The following is a 20126-nucleotide window of genomic DNA, read 5'->3' on the forward strand; positions in this document are numbered from 1 at the left end:
TGTCGTGTGTACGTTCATGAATAAAACTCTATATGTGCCTCTGTTTATAAATCTTTGTATTTGTGCAGATGTGTTTGTATGTGTGACTATTTTGGGGTTTGCCATTTTCAAACTAAGCACAAAGTGCAATGAGAAAGAAGTCCCTCCTCCCAGCAAACTTGGCTATCAATCCTAGCCATTTAGCGTATTCTGCAGTGACAGGGGCCACAACAGCCTGATGTTCTGACAGCAGCCGCTGCGAATTCACCAGCTTTTCTTAGCCAGCTATATGAAACAGTAATTGTTTGTGACACAAAGCCTGCACTTATCCAAAAACCAACACTGTCTTAGGCTTATGCGAGATAAATCAGTAATAAATCAATTTACCAAACCGTATATTCTGAGCTGGCTTTTCAAACCGGGTGTGTTTTGGTAATGGAGTAATCCTTTTTAATAGAAAATACACACACCCACGCTGTTCTTTTTACAGAGTTTGATGGATTAGCTTTTCTGCTGAATTCCATGGATGACATCCTGGAGTGGAAATCCAGGTGTGGTGATCCTGTTTTTTTTCTTCTTCTTTTTTTTCTCAGGAAGCTGAAAATTGCAGACTGGGTGGGTGATATGCCATCAAAATGATGAGAGAGAGAGTGAGTTGGAGACAGGCCCGTATGGCTGTTTTCATTATGGTTGTTGAAATGTTTGCTTGTTAGGGCAAATTCTTCATTGATATTTGGGATGTGGAAGCGCTAAATTGACTTGTCTATTGAGTATTGCATAGAGCTGAAAGCAAGGTTTCAATGTTTTATAAAAGTAAATATCAGGAACCACATTAAAAACAATTTATCGTTTAGTATGATTGCAATTACAGCTGAACTACTGTATGCCACTGTACAGTAGTTTTAGTGAGCTCCTAGATAATATTTCTATTTTTATTCATGCTCCTTTTACTAAGCTGTCATCTCTCACCCAATAGCCAGTATATTTAATCGTGTTTAATGCAATAATGCTGCCACTCTAACATGAATGATCCTCTTTCTGCCAATTAGCCAGAGAGGTGAAAAGTTGAAATGGTTCACAGCGATGGCTTCCTACAATAGGATTCATCACCTCTCAGCTATTTGTCTTTCACTCCCCTCACCCTTCCTTTTGTGAATTGCTTCACCTTACCACTTCATCCTCTCTTTCAAAGATCCACATCCATGGGTGGGGATGGGGATCAGGTGTAGCTCAGGTGTGCTGCAGACAAAGGCGAGGAGAGTGCAAGTGAAGCTACTGTGACTACATCTATTTATCTCCAGCAGCCTGTGGCTAAAACACTGGCTGCGGCAACTCCATGCTGTTTTCTTTAACCAATCGCAAGGCGTGACGTCGGAAAGTGAAAGTACCTGCAGCCACGTTCCGCCCGGCCTCCGGCATGACAGACAAGCCTGTCATTGAGCGACATGAAACACCTGGTTAGGAAAAGCAGTCGGCCAAAACCAGGATTGGTGGCGTGTTTTACTGCTGTCTGAATCAGCTATTTGTTGTTTTGTCTTTTCATTTTGGATTAGAGCCCATAAAGAGAATAGGGATGGTTGAACTCCATCGGTGGGTTCATCTCTTTGTGTGGCACCTCCTGCATCCAGAATTTGACTTACAACTCAGCTGCACACAGGCGGGTGCGTTCACTCACTCGTATGCTCCATTACAGTACCAGCAGACTGATGCACAAGTAGTTGAAAAGGCACATAGCCGGACATGCACATACATACATACGTGTCAAAAGTATATGGGAGCTATACTGACTCACTTCAGTCTCTCTGTCACACACACACACACATTCACGGAGGAAAGACACAGCCGCCTACTGAGACACCCTTTCACACACTTTATACCTAGATAAGATCACTACCCTGAAGATTTATAGATCTTAATAGACATTCCTCTCAGTGCCCTGGATGGGATGTCAGAATTGATGGCATGCAGACTTTTATTACCTGGTATGGTGTGTGTAATTAGGTTAAATAGATGGGGTTGGACACGCATGGTAAAGGCTACATTTCTCACCCTGGCTGGATTTATTGGCCACGCTCCGCTCTCCGAGGTCTGCTCTAATGCACTCATTTGCATGGGGGCACATGTAGCTGATGTGTGTGTTACTGTTACGTCAACTGCTAAGCACAATGACAAGGGCCGGCTTATGAATAGTTTGGTTCAGTGGTTGGCAACGGCCTGGCCCGCCAACTGCCTATTAGCTATGATATGAAAGCTGCCTGGCAAGTGTTAGATTGATACTTGACACGTCGAACAAAGCTCATTGTCATTGTAATTACTATACGTTGAGTCTTAATTTCATGGTCGTCCATATTGCCAGCGTGATAGGGCTGTCTGTTACTTACATCTTCAGTAACAGCTGTCTATTCAGCCAGTGTATCCATCCGCCTTTCATATGTTCAACAGTCTCAGAAATAACGACTTCATAATGACTATAATCACTTCAGATGTAATTATAATGCATAGCCATTGGTACAATTAAACAGTATTTTCTGAAGAAACATAACACTTTTTTTCTTCCTCCAGATGTCCAATCAAGTGTAAATCACAGATAAACTAATAGCAGAGGACTATATGTGTTATGACCCGTTCATTGAATAGACTTTAAAAGGAATCACTTTATACCAGTTACTCTGTCATTTGCTGGAGGGTCCATCCCATCTGTCTGTTAAGGACAAGCTGATAATGAAGTGTATTTGATAAAGTAAGTTGATAATGAGAGCTAGCCAGCCAGCAGTAATGACAGTGTAAGAGTGGAGACAGTGGCAGTAGCCTGCAGTGGTGGATGTTACTGTTCAGACTTTTCTGACCTTCACAGATTCCAGTTTCCCCTCCAATACCCATCATCAGATTGAATCATTGTGGAGGTGTGCGTGCTTGTGCATTTGTGGGTGTGTGTGTGTGTGCCTGTGCAATACAGCAGGATGATCTCATTCACCAAGGTCTCCCCCTCCTAGTTTGGGGAGAACAAAAATAATCTTGCAAAGAGGGACGTTCGCATTCACACGCATTCATGCACACAACCTGCCTCTGACTTCAAGGCCAGGCAATTGGCTTGGAGCAGCTGAACCATGTTACTCTACACACACACGAACACACACACAGGCTCAGACTCCCATTTCCTTGAACCTGGCTACTTGCCTGTGCATCAGGACGAGTTCTGTAAACCCTCCATTGGGATGTGGGATGCATAGCAAAGCAATTTGTCTAATATCTCCTGCATCCTCTTTCTCTCTTTTCTATCCACCTACCTGTCTTTATTTTCTTTCTCTTTCATACACATGCATATTTCTCATCCTCATTCTCTTCCGGACTCTTTTTATTCCTCTCCGTTTTCATTCTCAACTACTACATGATTGCTACTTTCTCTCTCTTTCACCCTTTCTCACCCCCACCCCCCCCTCGGGCTAGGAGACACCATAGAGGGGTCTGCTGAAGACAGGGCCCATTGACAGGCTAGAGTGGCAGTAACTTATTGTCTATTGATGGAGTGTGACAAATCATGTGGGAACGCAGGGGTGCGTGGCAGTGAGAGCCAGGGTGTTGAGTACGTGAGCGTGCCTGCATGTGCGCCTGCATCTCAGAGTGTGTGTGTGTGTATGTGTGTGTGTGTGTGTGTGTGTGTGTGTGTGTGTGTGTGTGTGCCCGCATGTGTGCCTTTTTGTGTCTATGCATGCGTGTGTGTTTGTGCGTAACGTCTGAGTGTGGGGCAGGCGGGCATAGCCGGGACCCTTCACAGCTCATTTAGCCCAAATGGGGCCACCTGGGTGGTGAGGGAGCTCAGCGGGGTGGCCCTGGCACTCTGGAGCCCCGCTGACAGCCCCCAAATATAGGGGCTCCGTCGGCCTATTAATCAACACAGCCACCCTGACAAATCACCACAACTATGACCTAATGAGAGGGGGAGAGAGGAATGAGGGAAAGAGGTAGAGACATAATGGAGGAGGTGGAGGGGGCACAAGGAGTATATGGATGGAATTGGAGGGTCTGTAAGGATGGAGGCTAAGAAGTGACAGAGAGCGCAGAGGCTTAATGAAAAGGAAATGAAAGAAGGAGTAATCTGACATTGCGACTGGCAGTGCGGGCCATGGGGGTAAGCCATGAGGTAATAAGAGGAGAATGCTAACACAGTTGTCATCCATAGCTGGTCTTCCATTCTCCAGTCTTACTCACAACAAATCAATTGATTTGTTATGAAAGCCCAAATCATGCACTCCAAAATGTAACTGAGTGGATTAGCAAGCACCCGCTCAGCCCCACCAATTCTCCTTCACTGCAAAATAAATTAGACGATGAATGCTTTCTAGACACTTTTTGCAGATGCTTCAGAGCAAATTAGAGGTAAGAAGACGTTTGAGTTTGAAAGCAAACAACATTGATGTATGTCTCCTTCTCTGGTTCCCACCCTGAGGTGAGCTAGCATCTAATCTCTCCACTACCAATCTCAGGTCCAAATCACATTAGTCGGGATCAGAGGTGAAACTAGAGCTTTTCAACAGCAGCCTGTTCTCACTAATGAACCCCCATGGCCATCCACTGCATATTACAGCCACACTGAGTGAGGGGGAGAAAGTTTTTGCAATAATCATTATGTAATTGCACAATGCCTGGGTTTCCATTGCCCTGACATTTCAAAAGCTCAATAGCAATATCTTTATGCTTCTCTATAGGGAATATGTTTGGAATGGCTATACTGTATATGATTGATGGTTTTCTGAGGCTAAGCAATCTACTTTATTGTAATTATATAGTGGTGTCTATCTGAAGTTTATACTATACAATATTAGTTTATTTGCAATGAATTCTGTGTTTTGAACTCAGATTGACTTGACTGACATTGATTGTGTTGGTTTAAGTGACCCAGCTGTTAAGTCACTCAATCAAGAGAATACAACCTCACCTCTCACCCACACCCAACACCACCACTACCACACGCACAACTACATGCACACCTCACGGATTGCCTTTTCTTTTCTTTCTCAGTCAAGGAATCTTTACAAAATCTGCATCAAAGACAGAGCACGATTTTTCTGTGGCCAATTAATATGCAGCCTGCCACTAGACACTACTGTGAATATTCAAAAGCAGTACCTTCCTATTGACTTGTATTTGTCGGCTCTGCTGTCCAGCCATGGGATCTATGTGATATACTAAGCCCCAGCCTGTCTGGTCCATCGACTGGCCCAGGATGGAAGGCCCACAGAGAGGATGCACAACTGCATGCTCCTCCCATCCATTACCTAGTTATGGTAACACTGAAGCTACTGCTTCTGATTCTGTGGAACAGAAAGCCGCATACACATCTTGTTAGGTATGCACACACCATCTGCTCCCAATTCACGTTGACTGAAGCTCATTGATGGAGGTGTTACAGATTTTGTGTGTGTGTGTATGTGTGTGTGTATCCTTCACCAACTTATATGAAAGGCTTTTATTTGCCCAAGTTGAGTAAAGTAAGGTACTTATTAGGAGGTATTTTTGTTGTGTTTTTTATGTAAAGAAATAACACGATCAACTGCCAACAAAATACGTGCCGCTTTCAAATCAAAAACAGTTGGAGCTCTTACTTGCTTTCTTAATCAGTGGCTTGTCAAAAATGATAGTTTCAGATGTTGCCTGTGTTTGCTTATTTAAACTAGGCCTTTACTTGTTGTACTTAGTTAAATGATATAAATGCTCAAGAATCAAAATCCACTGATTACAAGGATTAAATCTGTCTTCTGGTCCACTGTACTGCCGGACAATTACGTTACCACTCCCTCAGCAGCTGCAGCTATACAGTACACTATGCTCCCTGAATGCAAAATGATAGAAATGGTGATTGCATGAATGTATAGTGAGATGTATACTCCACTGTGTCAAACTGCATACAAATTATTATATAAGTCTTGCACTTACAATGGATTTGGGGTCATGCTGTGTGTGTGCAAAGGTTGTCAGTATCTGCGTCTGTCAGTGACACCAAATTCTCCTAAGTTATTAAGTTTAGTGAATAAAATGATTCTGATTTGTTTTCAACATTAAATCCATCTTAGTCAGTGTAATGTTATTTTGCATTTACTTGCAATTTAATTAAGGCCTTTTTAAAGTTCTCTCTCTGCCCCTCTATTTTAATGGCCCATTAATTTAATCTCATAAGAAATTTTCATTGAGTTGTGAGCAAGGTCACTAGAACAGAATGCCAACTTTTTAACTTTTTTTTTTTTTTCCAAAAGAGAGAAAATGACTGATGTGATCTGACATTTAGTGTTGATGATGGCAGCCTCAGCCAGTAAAGTAGCATATTAGTGCCCCTCACCTCCCTTTATGACCTACACCTCGCTAGTACATTAATGTCACTAATGTGTGTAGTTCTTTCTGGCACGTTAGTGCTACAAAGAAATGAAAGTGTGGGTCTGTACAGTACACATGCAAATCAGGGAAAGCTCCTTGACATCACATGGATAAAGGTTAAAAAATCTCGTCAGCATGCTTGCATTAGTTATTTTTTGGAACGTGTGCGCTTATAACAAAATCATGAATGATGATGTTACGTCGCTCTTTTTATAGAATTTGACAGTGTTTGTATCTTGGTTGTAAGAACTGCGACACTGCCAGAGGGTTGTGTGTGTGTGTGTGTGTGTGTGTGTGTGTGTGTGTGTGTGTGTGCGCGCTCTCCTGAGTTGACAATAGACCTTTACAGCATCAAATCCGTACTAGGTGAGGCACAACTTAAAAATGTCTTTTCATCGCCTTCCTTATCTCTTTCACACTGCTGTTGGCAGCAAGAAAGAGAAAGGAAAACTGAGAGTGGGAGCATTATAATTTTATTATAAGGACAGAGGGGGTAAAATAGAGCACATGCGATAAGGATCTGGAGATTAGGATGGAGCAGAACAATAAATTATGCAAAGTGTTTGAAAACACATACAGCTATAATTAAGTGGCATTTGATTTTAAATGAAGTGACAGCAAGGATTTATTTATCTCCTTAACCCCCTAAAACTGCCATTAGCATGGTAGAAAATGAACTGTTTGAAATGGTAAGAGAACAAGGCCCTGATCTGATACACAATAACAGAGCTCCCCAAGCCAAGACACACACACACACACACACACACAACATAGCAAGGTGAGATCAATGTCTGCATGGACTAATCAGTGCATTGCAGGCCCAGAAAAACCACGGGAGCCCATTGCTAATAATGTCATTATGAATGAAGCTTGAACACTGCACTATTTACAGTATGGCCGTCACTGAGGATTTACACACCAACTGGTGTCAGTTAATTTCACCACACTGTGCAACTACTGACAGGTATTTTCAAGTGATATACTCTTAAAACAACACAGTTTTACCTGGTGACTTAGATAGGCTCTGCTTAAAAAACGCCAAGTACTATGTACTAGGCTATGGCAATTACCTTGATGATATGTGTGGGTGCCTTTTTCCTGTGGCTCTTGTTGCTTTAGATATTGACTGCAGTGATGAAGCTACAGCTCTCTGTCTTGTTAATTACATAGTGCAACTGTTGTTTAAACGTCAGTGACATCAAGCTAAATTTCCATCCCTGCAACCATGCAACCAACTCAAAAGGATTTACCCCTTGCATTGTCCAGTTATATTGCGCCTGCAGATTGCCTGAGAAGTCACCATTCTCTTACAGCACCAGTGTTTGGGAGGAAGAGACCAGTTAACCATGGCGTGCATGAATTAAATGCCTGTGATTGGTCAGATTGGTCAACTTGTAAATAAGTGATTTGATGCACTGCAGCAGGGACTGTAAACAATGAGTGACGACACCGCACTTAATAAAGTTGATTCAATCCAAAATATTTCAACGCAGCCACGCACTGTTGTGTCATTGCATGTTGTGTCACAACTGTGAAAAATCCAACAATTTGCACTGTCTGCTTGCATTAGTCTTGATGTGGTAGTTGATGTCTCGACAGGGAGCCAGTTAGTTCAGTTTTTTTCCAACTTGTCTGTCTGTTCTTCAACCCAATCTCTCACCATGAAATCGGCCGTACTAGCAAACCTACCCAACTAAGCCACTACATAATCCAGGAAAAAGTTGAATATGCTGAAAAATGCAATTTATTCATAGTTGCTATGGAAATATGTGGAGCGGTTTGAATAGAAGTTTTGCCAGATCAATGTCTGAGAGTGAGGCCTTTGTCTGAGAGCAAGTAGCAGTTTCTCAACCCTCAGCGCTCCTTAGTAGATTTGACAGTTTATATATGCACAAATAACAAAGAGAAAGTACTGAATAAGTAATAGGCTATTTCCTGGTAGCACATTGAGGTGAAATCACAATGAACATCTTTTTTTCCCTCTGTATGCTGTTCAGTGGGGAGATTGCATGAGTGAATGCTTGTTCTCAGTGTTTGTGCTTATATGTGTGTGTGTGTGTGTGTGTGTGGAGGGCAAAATCTAAAGCTACTGACTGTTTATCTGAATCATCTTTGTTCATTAATTCATGGGTGATATTTTATGCATTTGGTGACAGGGTTGAAAGGAAATGGAGACACACAACACGGAAGGAGATGGTATGTTAAAGGAGGCTTTAATTATTATTCTCTAAAGGAAGTTGGGGACCTGCACATCTTGCGGTGGCAGAGGAGGTTGGACTAGGGAATTGAAGGTACATGTTGACTGCAGGGAAAGGCTGAAGGCAACAAGTGAGCCTGGGCTGTTGGTGGACTGCGAGAAAAGGCAGAAGATGGAAGATGGAAGAAAAGACTGTTGATTGTAGAGAACTGATGTACCAAGACTGGACAAAGGATACAAAGCTTGAAGGTTAGCAATGAAATTTTCAAATAATTCTGATACAAATCGTAGAGAGACAGCTCTCTGAGGTCAGAATTGGGGGTCAGCATCAGGACAATTTCTGTAAGTCTCCTAAACTGGAAATCTGACAATCATGCTCACTTCATGCAGCAATTGGACAGGTTTGCAGAGGGGAGAAAGTAGGCAGGATTTGCACTTCTCTCTTAAGCTCATCATTTCATTTCATTCTTCACACAACTACTTGGTACTTTTTGTTTGTTCAAAGGAGTGCAACACTATGAACTCCTTACAGGAAAGGTTATTGGAAAATATGCACCATTATCCTCATTTGAACGATTATCGCGTCTCGCCCCTTTCTATGACAGCCAGCTTTTCACCCCACCTTTGAGTGTGGCCATTTGGAACAACTACAAACACTTTTTCCCTCTGATTTGTTTCTACGACACGTCATATGAGTTTCATCATCCCCCCCGCCTTAACGCAGTCTTCATAAAGATTCAGGAATTGACAGATATGAAGGAGACCCAGTCAAAAAACTTAATGCATTCAGGTTGAACCTTGGGCTTTGTCTTACATAGTAGTTTTTTAGCTTGTGTGTGAGATTATACTTGTAGTTACATTATGTACGATATGTGCATGTTATGTGCACATATATCTGTGTGTGCATTTTGTCTCCCAATGTTTATTCTTGTCAAAGTAAGTACATTTTCTCTTTTTGCTTTCTATCTTCTACCTGCCTACTTATCTATTTCTCTCCCTCCATCTCTCACCCCCTGTCCTTCTCTCCCTTTGGCTCATGGGGAAAGACAGATTGGCTCTGCTGAGATTTTTGATCCCAGAGACCTGCAGGCACACTGGAGCCATTAAGAGGTACCTGCCTCTCTGCCTGCCTTCCTGCCTGCCAGGCTGAATGGCTGACTTACTGACTGCTCAACTAGCTTAGCCTCCCCTTGTTACTGCAGTAACATATAAGTGGAGGGTGAAGGCAGGAGGAACAGGGTGGTCATATGGGCATATGAGGTAGATGAAAGAGGGTTGTCATGCTTAGATATACATGCATCAGTTGTTAAAGATGTCATTTTATTCCTGTCAACAAACATCAGAAATGCAAGACTGAAAACAAAAGCTAAGATTTATTTGTAGTTGCTTTTTGTTTCCTTTTCGGAATTAATTGTTGTGCCCCATGCAGTGGGAGTTTGAGAGGCGGTTTCAGGCATACAGGGGACTCGACTGAAAGGTGCCAAGGTGGTTGGCTTATTTAACGAAGGGCCTTTCTATAATGATTTACAGTAGCTCAAGTGAGAGAGGTCACACACACACACACACACATACACTTCGCATTCTCTGTGTCACAACCTCCTCTTGGGTGCTGTTTCAGTGAAAGGTGCCAGGCTGCTCAGCCAAGCTCCTAACAAGAGCCAGTCAGGAGACTGAGGAGGAAGAAAAGAAAGGTGAGGTAAGGTGGGGAAAAGGGGGGTTAGGAGGGGAGATTAGAGGAGCAGAGAGCTGTCAACCTCCTGGGCCATGTGCAGAACTCAGTGTCTTCGTGGAGCAATCAGCTAGTCAGCTACTATACTACCCTGACCAGAGGACATTGGCTGTGTAGACGTGGCAGGTGTTCTGCTCATAATAATACATTCACAAACAGCAAGGACTCTAAATTGGACACCACCTTGTCAAACACAAACAAACCTCCTCACCCGTTTTTTCCAGAGCAAGATTTGATAGATCTTACCCACAGAACCACTGTGAGCCTATTTGAGGAATGTACCAAACTGTGTCCAACAGAGTAGTGCTCACAGTCACACAGTGGTGGACAAGTCGCCTAATGATGTTTGAAATACTGGCACAACTGCTATGATATGCTGTGATAATTGCTACCCTCCTGTCCGCAGTACAAATAAATGTGGAATAGGTGAGCAAACACATTAATATGGAGATGTCTACATTAATTTGGAGCATGGTCTAAATTATTCAGTAATTAAGCCACTGCAAATTTACACAAACTTTCCCCTGGATGACTGGAGAGAATAGTGAGGAGGTAGAAAGAGCCAGGCAGAGGATTCGAAATATGTGGTCATGTGATGTGAATACACAGTCATATTTCTTCAAATAATAGAATGATATCTTGTATGAAAGCAAATTTGGGTTCTTTTGCTAAAGAAATATTATTGTTACATCATTTCTATACGTTGGTACCCATTGTAGAATCCTCTACCACCTTCCCACTCCCAACACCATCATCATCATCACCATCACTAGCAACACACAAATTAATGGAGGCCTCAGGAGGGTGGAGGCAAAACACAACAGCAGATTAAATAAAATACAAGTTGCTCTCCTATGATGTATTCATTTCTATTTAAAAATCAAATAGTAACCCGTAAGAACATATTTAAAATACGTTGTCCAGTACATGCATGCCATAAGTCGAGTCTGTCTGCTATGCCTGTACTAAATGTAGTACTAAATGACTCTTATTCTTATAGGTCTATTACATTAGTCATTATGTCTGTTGCATTAGTCTTTATACACCAGTAGATTGTGATCCCAAACCTGAACTTTTCAGAAGAGATATGTCACAACATTACATCTTCCTCCACCTCCCTCTTCTTCTTCTCTCTCTGTCTTTGGAGTCCTCAGTGGTGTTGGCATTAGGATCTGTGTTTGTGTGTGTATACATCTGTGTGTGTAGTGTATTTGAGAAAAAGGCGCTTTTAGCCCTCTGATGTGCTAGAATCATCATTGCTTGGATTTGAAGTTTAAAGCGATGGCGTGTTCGTGATTTTGTGTGTGTGTGCGTGTGTGTGTGTGTGTGTGTGTATACATGCCCCTGACACTCAGGGTGTGTGTTTGTGCCCAAGCACGTACAAGCGTGTCAACATGTGTAACTGTGGATGTCCTTTCAAAGGGCCTTCACAGATCAGTCCGAGGCCCTTTGATCAGGCGCTCCATGACTCGCCTGCTCTCGGCGGTCCTCGAGATGGGAGGGTGCGTGCTGGGTGGGAAACAGGGCTGGATTTGACGTGGGTAAGACTGTGGCTTTGACCCACATGCTCACACAAACATATTAGCATCAACATACGTTCAATGAAATTTGGATATTAAGTTTGTTGAGGAAGGATACAACAGTTGAATTTTGTTCAAAAAGACTCAAAACTGAAAAGAGGCAGTGAACATAATATTGGACAATGCAGATGTTTATGCATGCACATGTGTGTGCACCTGTGTATGAGTTTGTTTATTTGTATTTTTAGATATGAAATAAAGATGTCATCACAAGATTAGAAACATGAGAAAAAAAAGGAAAGAGTCAGACTCTTTACAGGACTCCTTTTACTTAGTTATGCTAGAGGGTTAAGGCTAGCAGTTACAAAATTAAGTATTGTCATACAAACATTGCGTGTGTATGTATTTGTGTTTGTCTATATTGAACACAGCAACATTAGAGTGAAGCAGCTTGTGTTTGCTTTGAAATAGATTTGCTTTGATATTGCATATTTTTTGTCCTTGTTGATTTAGTGTGTGTCTTGTATCTTTTGAGTGGACATCACTTTGGATTGAGATGGATCTCAGGTAGGTCCTAATACTGAGTGGCATCACCGCACCGCACGGACATACTGTAGACCTGACATTGAGTTGATCTGACAATAGAATGGATCAGTGTAGCGGCTAGTAAATCAGAAGGTAGAGCATAATCCCTTCTGTCAAGTCTCTGTCTCGTCAATATTCAAATCCAGCCAGCTGTCCAATGGCTGTCAGTTACAATCTCCCTCTGGCTCATGGCCTTGCACAGGCACATATCTAAATTGAATTGGATGTTTGCTTCTCAATGGAAATTGAGTCAAAGAGATGACCCCTTGCCCCGTATTGTGAACTTGTCATTTACCCCAACTGAACTAGATTCTAATGTACAGTATCCGTTCCCAAATAATAACTTGTTTCCTTTTTTACAAGGCTTCTAATCTTCCTTTTAGTTTGTCGTGTCACCCTGAGCTTGAAAGATGCATTTTTATTTCTTTTTTGCTTTATTTCAAGGTATACTGCAGATTGAATTCAGATTAGGACAGATGTGTATTACATACTATGACTTTGCTTGCTAAAGAACTAATTTAAGTCACTGAAAAACTAATGACGGGCAAACACTCTCTGTCTCCTCGCAAAAGTCCTCTGTGTTCTCTCCTATAAGGATTCATTCCCATGCACTCTACTTTGCAGACACCTGCGTGCAAAGTGCACGGCAGACTATGAGTACACTTCAGTGCTGTCTGTAGAGCTGCAACACCAAAGGCCAAGTGCAAGAGCGTGAAATGAGATAGCATGGACTACATGGCATGGCTACACTTAGTCTGATGAAGATACACACACAGACATAGTATACACATCATTGTATGTGCATCGTTCCACCGACTACATCCACTGACCTCACCTTTACCTATCACCTTTAAACACCTAACCTTACACTCCGAACTTTAACATCAACAAGAAGAAGCTGCTTGAATTGAAAACTTATTCTGGTCAAGTAGCAGTGGTTGAAAAGGTTTGTCCATTGTTGGCGAGTCCAGCGTTCTCTGGGCAGACTGTTCACTTGCTGCTGTCTAGAAGCTTGTTTTTTATTTCTCAAGTTTTTATTTTTTAAAATATTTGTAGGTTTGTGGTGAATCTAAGTGTCTTAGTTACTGTGGGACCAATTTTGGGGACTGGCCATTAGTCTAAAGGCCCATTATTCTGAAACCCCAATGGCTTGACAAATGCTCCATCGGACCGAAAGCCCATTTCTCTGAAAATACACACTCTGTAGTTGCTGGAGTTCAGTGACTGACAGCCTTGTCCATGGTACTGAATAATCAGTGGGCACGAGAGGGGTGGGGGGTGTCATCTTTTGCCCTTAATATCGTAGTGTATTTTGACATGCAAATGCAAACGTACCGATTACAAAAGGTTTCGAGTGTTTGCTTTTTAGTATGCCCATTGGCTAAAAATGTCAAGGTTTTAAAAATAGGTTCATTTCACAAGATACACGACATGACACTTACTCACTGAAATTACTAAGTGTGAGGCAGATATCTCCCAGTAATCTCCATTGAGAAGCTTGGCAGCATGATTAATACATAGGCTAGTAGCCTAGCCCACTAATCTGCGTGAATAGGAGGTATAACGTTTAAAGCACTTGTTAGAATGTCCCTTCTACTTCACCAGAAAGATCAACTTTCTTGTATTTATCTCTTAACTTGATCCAAACTGCTGTCCGTTGATTGTCAGTAGAAGGCCTAATGGCATCCATATAGCCAGGAAATCGAGAAGGGAAGGTTTTGGTACACGAAGGGTACCATTACCAAAAAAAAAGCAACAGAAGACAAAATTTACTGGTGTTGTTGGTGAAAGATCTGCAATGCCTTCATTCAAACTGCATACATTTAACATAGAACAAGAAAATGTCAATATCCATGTCATAAGCGTGTCAAATCACAATCATCCAAATTATATGAACGTGATTGAGTCTAGTGCACTTAAACAGAAAATGGTTGAGGCAATTGAGCTTGACCCTTCAAAACCTGTAAAAGGGGAATATGATCAGGTTGTTAGAGATCCCCAGCAGGATGACCATGTCCCTGAATTCAGTAATGTCCTTTCAAAACTGAATAAGAAACGTGCCTCACTTTTACCACCAATACCACATAATATGAATGAGATGCTTGTTGAAAATGGGCAGCCTGAACCATGGTCGAAACTGACGTTCTGTGTCATCAGGACAACGACTAAGGAGTTCTGATTTTTGGTACTGATGAGAATTTTGCCAAGCTCAGCAGGTGCCATTTGATATCACATTCCCCAAGGCCCTACCAGCAGTTTGTGACAATTCATGGTAAGTACATGGGTAGAGTGGTGCCATTGGCAAAATGGTCGGTCAATACAGGCAGGTACTGACACACGTCAAATGCAAGGTGCAGTGTGTAATTGGGCACAGATGGAGACCGCAGTGCATAATAAGTGACTGAGAGTTCACTGCTGCTGGCAATTCAGTCCAAACTGCCCAAGAGTTGGTCATGGGCTGTTTTTTCCACTTTTGCCAGAGCTTATGGAGACTAACAAAGGAACTGGACCTTTCAGATCCAGAGGCATAGCAGGCTACGGAAATGTGTACAGAAATTCATGGTAATAGGACACCTGCCATTGGCTTTAGTGAGGCAGAATTTCAGGATTCTGTCAACTGATAGAGATACAGTTTGCTTAACACAGTCTGGCTCCTAGTCTGGCTCATTTCATCCATTACAGTGAGCAAAACTACATTGATGATGGCAGTCAGTTTCCACCACAACTGTGGAACATGTTCGACAGGATGTCAATCAACCGGACAAACAACTTTGTTGAAGGTAAAGAGAACTTAACTATATTAAATTGCAATTTAGTAACATTTTAACAAACTTAATCGGTTATCTGACCATGTTTTTATTCATTCGGTGGAATTCGGCCCTGCAAAGGAGGCATCCATCACTGTGGATTTTCCTGTGGAAGCATAAGGATGAGCAGTGTCTGGTGGAAACATCAACTGCAGCTGCTGAACAAGGATAACCTCAGCCACTACCAAAAAGAAAATGGCAGCACCTGGAGGAAAGAATTGTGCGTCTGAAGCATGAATATAATCAGCGGGTCTGCACACTGGATTAGTACTGGAATGCTGTGTAGCATTCCAGTACAATTTTGTGTGGTCCCATCCCTATAGGCCCTATGCTCCCAGGATCCTGTATTCCCCAGCTCTGTATTCTCTGTAATGTTGATAGAGATATATAAGTTTATTATTTTGTTGTTTATTGAGAAAGTGTCTTCAAGTTCTGTGTTTTATTGGCGCCAGGCCTTTTCATCCCCAGGATGTGTTCTAATTGTAGGCCTACTTCACAGCCACTTGTTGTAGGCTGATGTGAGCTGATCTTCAAATAAAAATTATAGCTAAACATAAAAAGAATAAATTAAACTTGACACATCTTCCTTACACCATGTTGTGTGTTTTGTGCATTAGCCTTGGATAAAAATGATTACTGAATGGTGGCCCTGCCAATACCAGCTTTGTAACACTTATGAAAGTAATTTTTAAGGTTTTTTTTTTCTCAAAACTTTATTCTCCAATAGGCTAGATTTGATCAGCCTTTCCATCAGTGTGTTACATTGCTATTTTTAGACCAGATAATGAGTTAACTGTAAATAGCTTAGGTGTACATGATTTATGTAAAAAAACATGAAATATAAACAATCATATGATGTGCTGTTGAAAACAGAGGTGCAGGCCTACAGATCATGTGAAAGGAAAGTCATTGCATTTCAATGGTCAACACATCATTCCCTTTCTCCCTGGGCAGTGTGCTTATGTTAACATCAATTATTTTGATTGGTATTAGCCTACTCTCTACTCCAGTTAAGTGCATTGCCTAGGGTGCAAACGAACAATTTGGGTTTGAGATGTGCAATTTGTCTCTTCTGTGCTTGCACTGTAAACAGGAAACAATGTCTGGCATAATCATTGGACAGCTGTTGGATCAAGTTAAGAGATAAATACAAGAAAGTTGATTTCTGGGGAAGTAGAGATGACATTCTCACAAGTGCTTTTAACATTACACCTCCTATTCACACACATTAGTAGGCTACTATGTAATAGCAAAATCATGCTGCAGAAGCTTGACAATGGAAATTACTGGGAGATATCTGCCTTATGCTGAGGAATTTCAATGGGTAGACTAAGTGTCAAGTTGTATATTGTATTTTGTTCATTTTAATTTAATTATTTTAATTTGATTTATCTATTTTTAAAGCCTTGATATTTTTAGCCAATGGGCAAACAAAAAATCCTTGCATTTGCACATCAAAATACACTTAGATATTAAAGGCAAAGAACTCCAAGGAGAGTGTATTTTCAGAGCAGTTGTCTTTTGTTTTCAGGATAATGGGCCATTGGACTAATGGGCTTTTGGTCCAATGGGAAGTTTTTCGAACTATTGGGGTTTCGGAATAATGGCCCGTCAGACCAATGACATGGCACTTCGTTTCATCTCCACTTTGTGATGTGAAATGTTGAGAAATGTTTATTTTTACACACAAAAATCTTGTCAAATTCGTCTCTCACACTAATCCCAATTTCTAACCCCAAATGAGATGGTTGAAGTCAAAATTTTGCCCGTTCACTAAAAGTAACCTGACTTCAAATGTCTACAACTGAAAGGGGTTCTCACAAGGGTGGAAATGCAAGTAGACATTTAATCATATTCTCTCTTTCTTTTCACTCTGCATCTCTCTCTCTCTCTCTTGTTCCGTCCCTCTCATCCTACTTCTCTGACACATGTCGCCCTGGCATGCATGGAAAGGCCTGACCTTTGGAAAGTTTAGCACTTTAAATATTTAGGCTTGGGTTATGATGGATCCTCCAGGCCCTGCGGCAATGTGCGAAGCCTCTGATTAGGGCTGCTGTCAGAGTCATTTAGCTGAGTGTCTGGCTGTCGGTGGCGCTCTCTGTTTGACAGGCGAGCCTTTTAAACAAACAGCGGTCCCAGTGGCAGAGCAGGCAGGGCACCCAGCGCAGCACAAACACCCAATACTCTGAGAGAAACCACTCAGCCCGCTGACAGCTGCAGAGGAAACCACTGGCCACTGTCTCTCTGTCTCTCATGATCTTTCAAGCACTTTGTCTTCGTGCTCACTCACTTTCTTTCACACACTCTATACTTGTACCTCTGCCTGTTTTAATTTTGTTTCTGCTGTCTCTTTCTGTCTTTCTTTCTTGCTTTCTTTCTTTTCCCCTTTCCATGCCTGGATTTTTTTCCATCACAGATTACATATCCCTTTTTTTTTAGTATCTGTCTTTTGTAGTAGCTGAAGTTAAGCATCAGAGTTTCACCTGCATTATGTTTTGAGTATGATTCAGTAAGTAAATTGATTGTCGGATGATCTCTGAGCAAGGCTTATGCTCTTAATTTGTTGAACATCATTACTCATTATCAGTTGAAAATCAGAATAGATGCTCTCTGTTTTGTGCCTGCGTTGTCTCATGATTAGGACAGCTTACATTTGATGTTCACGTTGAAATACATCTGAGCCAGCCTTTTCATCTCACTCAGAGACAATCTCCCATGGCATCAATCCTGTAAATATATGAGTCTTAATATGTGTGTCCTATTCTGTATTCAGAGGAAGAGCCAAGTCAGCAGCTCCAGTATTAATGCATGAAAAATGAGCAGAGCCCATAAGAATTAAAGGGTAAGACTCCCCTTATTAAGATGTAAATTCTGGGGGAAAACTTGCCGAAATGAGGATACAGTGAAGTTATTGTCAACTTTAGCCTACTTATGCATTTCTAAGAGGCATTGTTGTGTTGTAGTTGTTGAAATTAGATACACACAGCAAAGCACCTAGTGTATTTTTTGGCTCATTTTCAACACGAGATCAACCAATCTCAACAAATATGCAACCTATACTTTACAGAACAATTTACACTTTTGGCAACATTATCTAGTGACAGTGTACATGGCAACTATCATGGTAATTCAATCTCTGTCTGTGTGTGCTGCTTCTTTTTTTCTCTCTCGCTACCTCTACCTCTCTCTCATTTCAAATTTGCACTTAACACCTTCCTGGGGAAAGGCTTCTCATTCATCAACGGTGTTTGTCCCGGTGACAAGCAGGGCGCCTCCTGCATATCAATATCAGCTAAGACAATGCTGAGCCTGTAACCTTCAGCTAAATGTCATTCTGCTTAATCCTATTTGAAAATTAAACATTGAAAAACCTTTAGCGTACCTTCCTGTCTTCCTTCCTCGCTCACTCGCTCCTTTATTGGCCCCCATTCCTCCAGCTTTCTGTTCTCCCTCACTCCCTTTCTGTTCTTGTTTTGCTCCCTGCGTGACATTTGTATTGTTTTGTTTGTGTGAGTGTTATTTGTATCCCATAATGGTTATTTAGTAGAACTGATTTTAATTTTATGTCAGTGAAAAAACAATATAGTGGCAATTTTGTCTGCCCCTAGTAGTTATCTGCTTTTTTCCTAAAGATACTCTTTACTAGAAATACTCTTCTTTACAGCTTCCATCAAAGGCAGACTTAACTACTCTTCTCTTTGTTCTTTCCTGTTTGAGAAACAGTCCACTCGCTCTGTGATGGATGGACAGAGAGATCCAGACTGTCACAAAAAGTAGTCCGAAAACAGAGAAACTAGAAATAACTGAAGTTGTATGTTGAGAGAGAAAGCAGTCGCATTAGAAGAAACCTCTGTGTCAAAGCTGCATATTTACATAAACAGATCCTCCCCTTACAGGCGGTAATTATCACACTGACAGTGGCGGAGAAGCAAAAAAAATAGGATGTCTGATTTGGCCAGATACACATTATGACAGAGGCTGAAACTCCATTAAAGTGAATTGAGAGGCCCGCTTTTTTGTATGCATGAAACACGTGCATGATATAGTCGTGTTTCACCCCTTCTCTTCCTGCTCAAGCACAAGCACACTGCACTCATGCACACACACGCGCAGAGCACAACTATATGGTACATGTTTGAAGATACAGTGAGGAATCGGAGGGGAGGGAGGGCGGGATAAAAGGAGACGCAGAGATTGCAATGAAAATGCAATCGTTTGCAGTCAGACAGATATAATTCTCCTTTGGAAGGAGTGTGATGCGGCGGCTCAAAGACAGCCTTCAGCCAGCTCTCCATATGGATTTGATTGACCACAGTCACTCGTTAAGGGATTCCATTGAAATACTGAGAGTGAATTACATATAACGTGACTACCCTTGATGTCTTCATATTGAAGCCCACCATCCACTCTGTAGCCCTAAGAATTAGAAATTGTGATGGAGAGACATGCTGTAGAAGCGGTTTAACAAGACGGAGGCAACAAGATATGGGGAGCCCTTTCCTTCATGCTAAAAATTAGTCACCCAAACATGGATGGTATGAAGTTATGAAGTTGTTACACCATGATTTAGCCACTTCAAGCATTAGATTGACAGAAAGGGAAAGAGACAGACAGTCCTACATAGGGGCAAAAGAATGTATTCTTTTTTTTCCCCGAGTTTTTTCTGTTTTAATGTTCACTAGAACACTATAACATCCCTTGAGTCCTCATTCTACGTGTGTGTGGATGCCTGCAAGTCTGTGTGTGTTCACATGAGAGCAAAAGTATAAGTCTGATTGTGTATCACAGCAGCAGAGACTGCTGTGAAACTGACCCCCACATCATGGAGAAAGAAAGAGAAGAAGACTCCCGTATGAGAACTCAAAGAGTGAAAGTGCAGCTCGTAGAGCCGCGGAGAGCCGCGGTCTGCCGTGTGTGTGTGAGAGAATGCATTTGGACAA

At 41.7% G+C, this 20126-nt stretch overlaps 1 protein-coding gene across 6 annotated transcripts in view; it reads left to right on the forward strand.

The window, feature by feature from the left end:
* Positions 1 to 20126, forward strand: part of kiaa0825 (KIAA0825 ortholog) — a 124647-nt gene that overhangs the window by 103458 nt on the left and 1063 nt on the right. The window contains exon 24 of one of the 6 annotated variants that reach the window (XR_010931098.1): positions 8582 to 8794. The exons of 4 other annotated variants lie outside the window; for them this stretch is intronic. Coding sequence is in view for 1 of the 2 variants with exons in the window: in XM_067607451.1 (XP_067463552.1) it covers positions 15062 to 15206 (145 nt within the window). In the remaining variant the exon portion in view is untranslated. Of the gene's footprint in view, positions 1 to 8581; positions 8795 to 15061; positions 15222 to 20126 lie in introns of those variants that run through there. One more of the 6 variants, XM_067607451.1, reaches the window with a different exon arrangement.

The sequence above is a fragment of the Thunnus thynnus genome, chromosome 2 (assembly GCF_963924715.1).
Source record: "Thunnus thynnus chromosome 2, fThuThy2.1, whole genome shotgun sequence".
Classification (NCBI taxonomy): domain Eukaryota; kingdom Metazoa; phylum Chordata; class Actinopteri; order Scombriformes; family Scombridae; genus Thunnus; species Thunnus thynnus.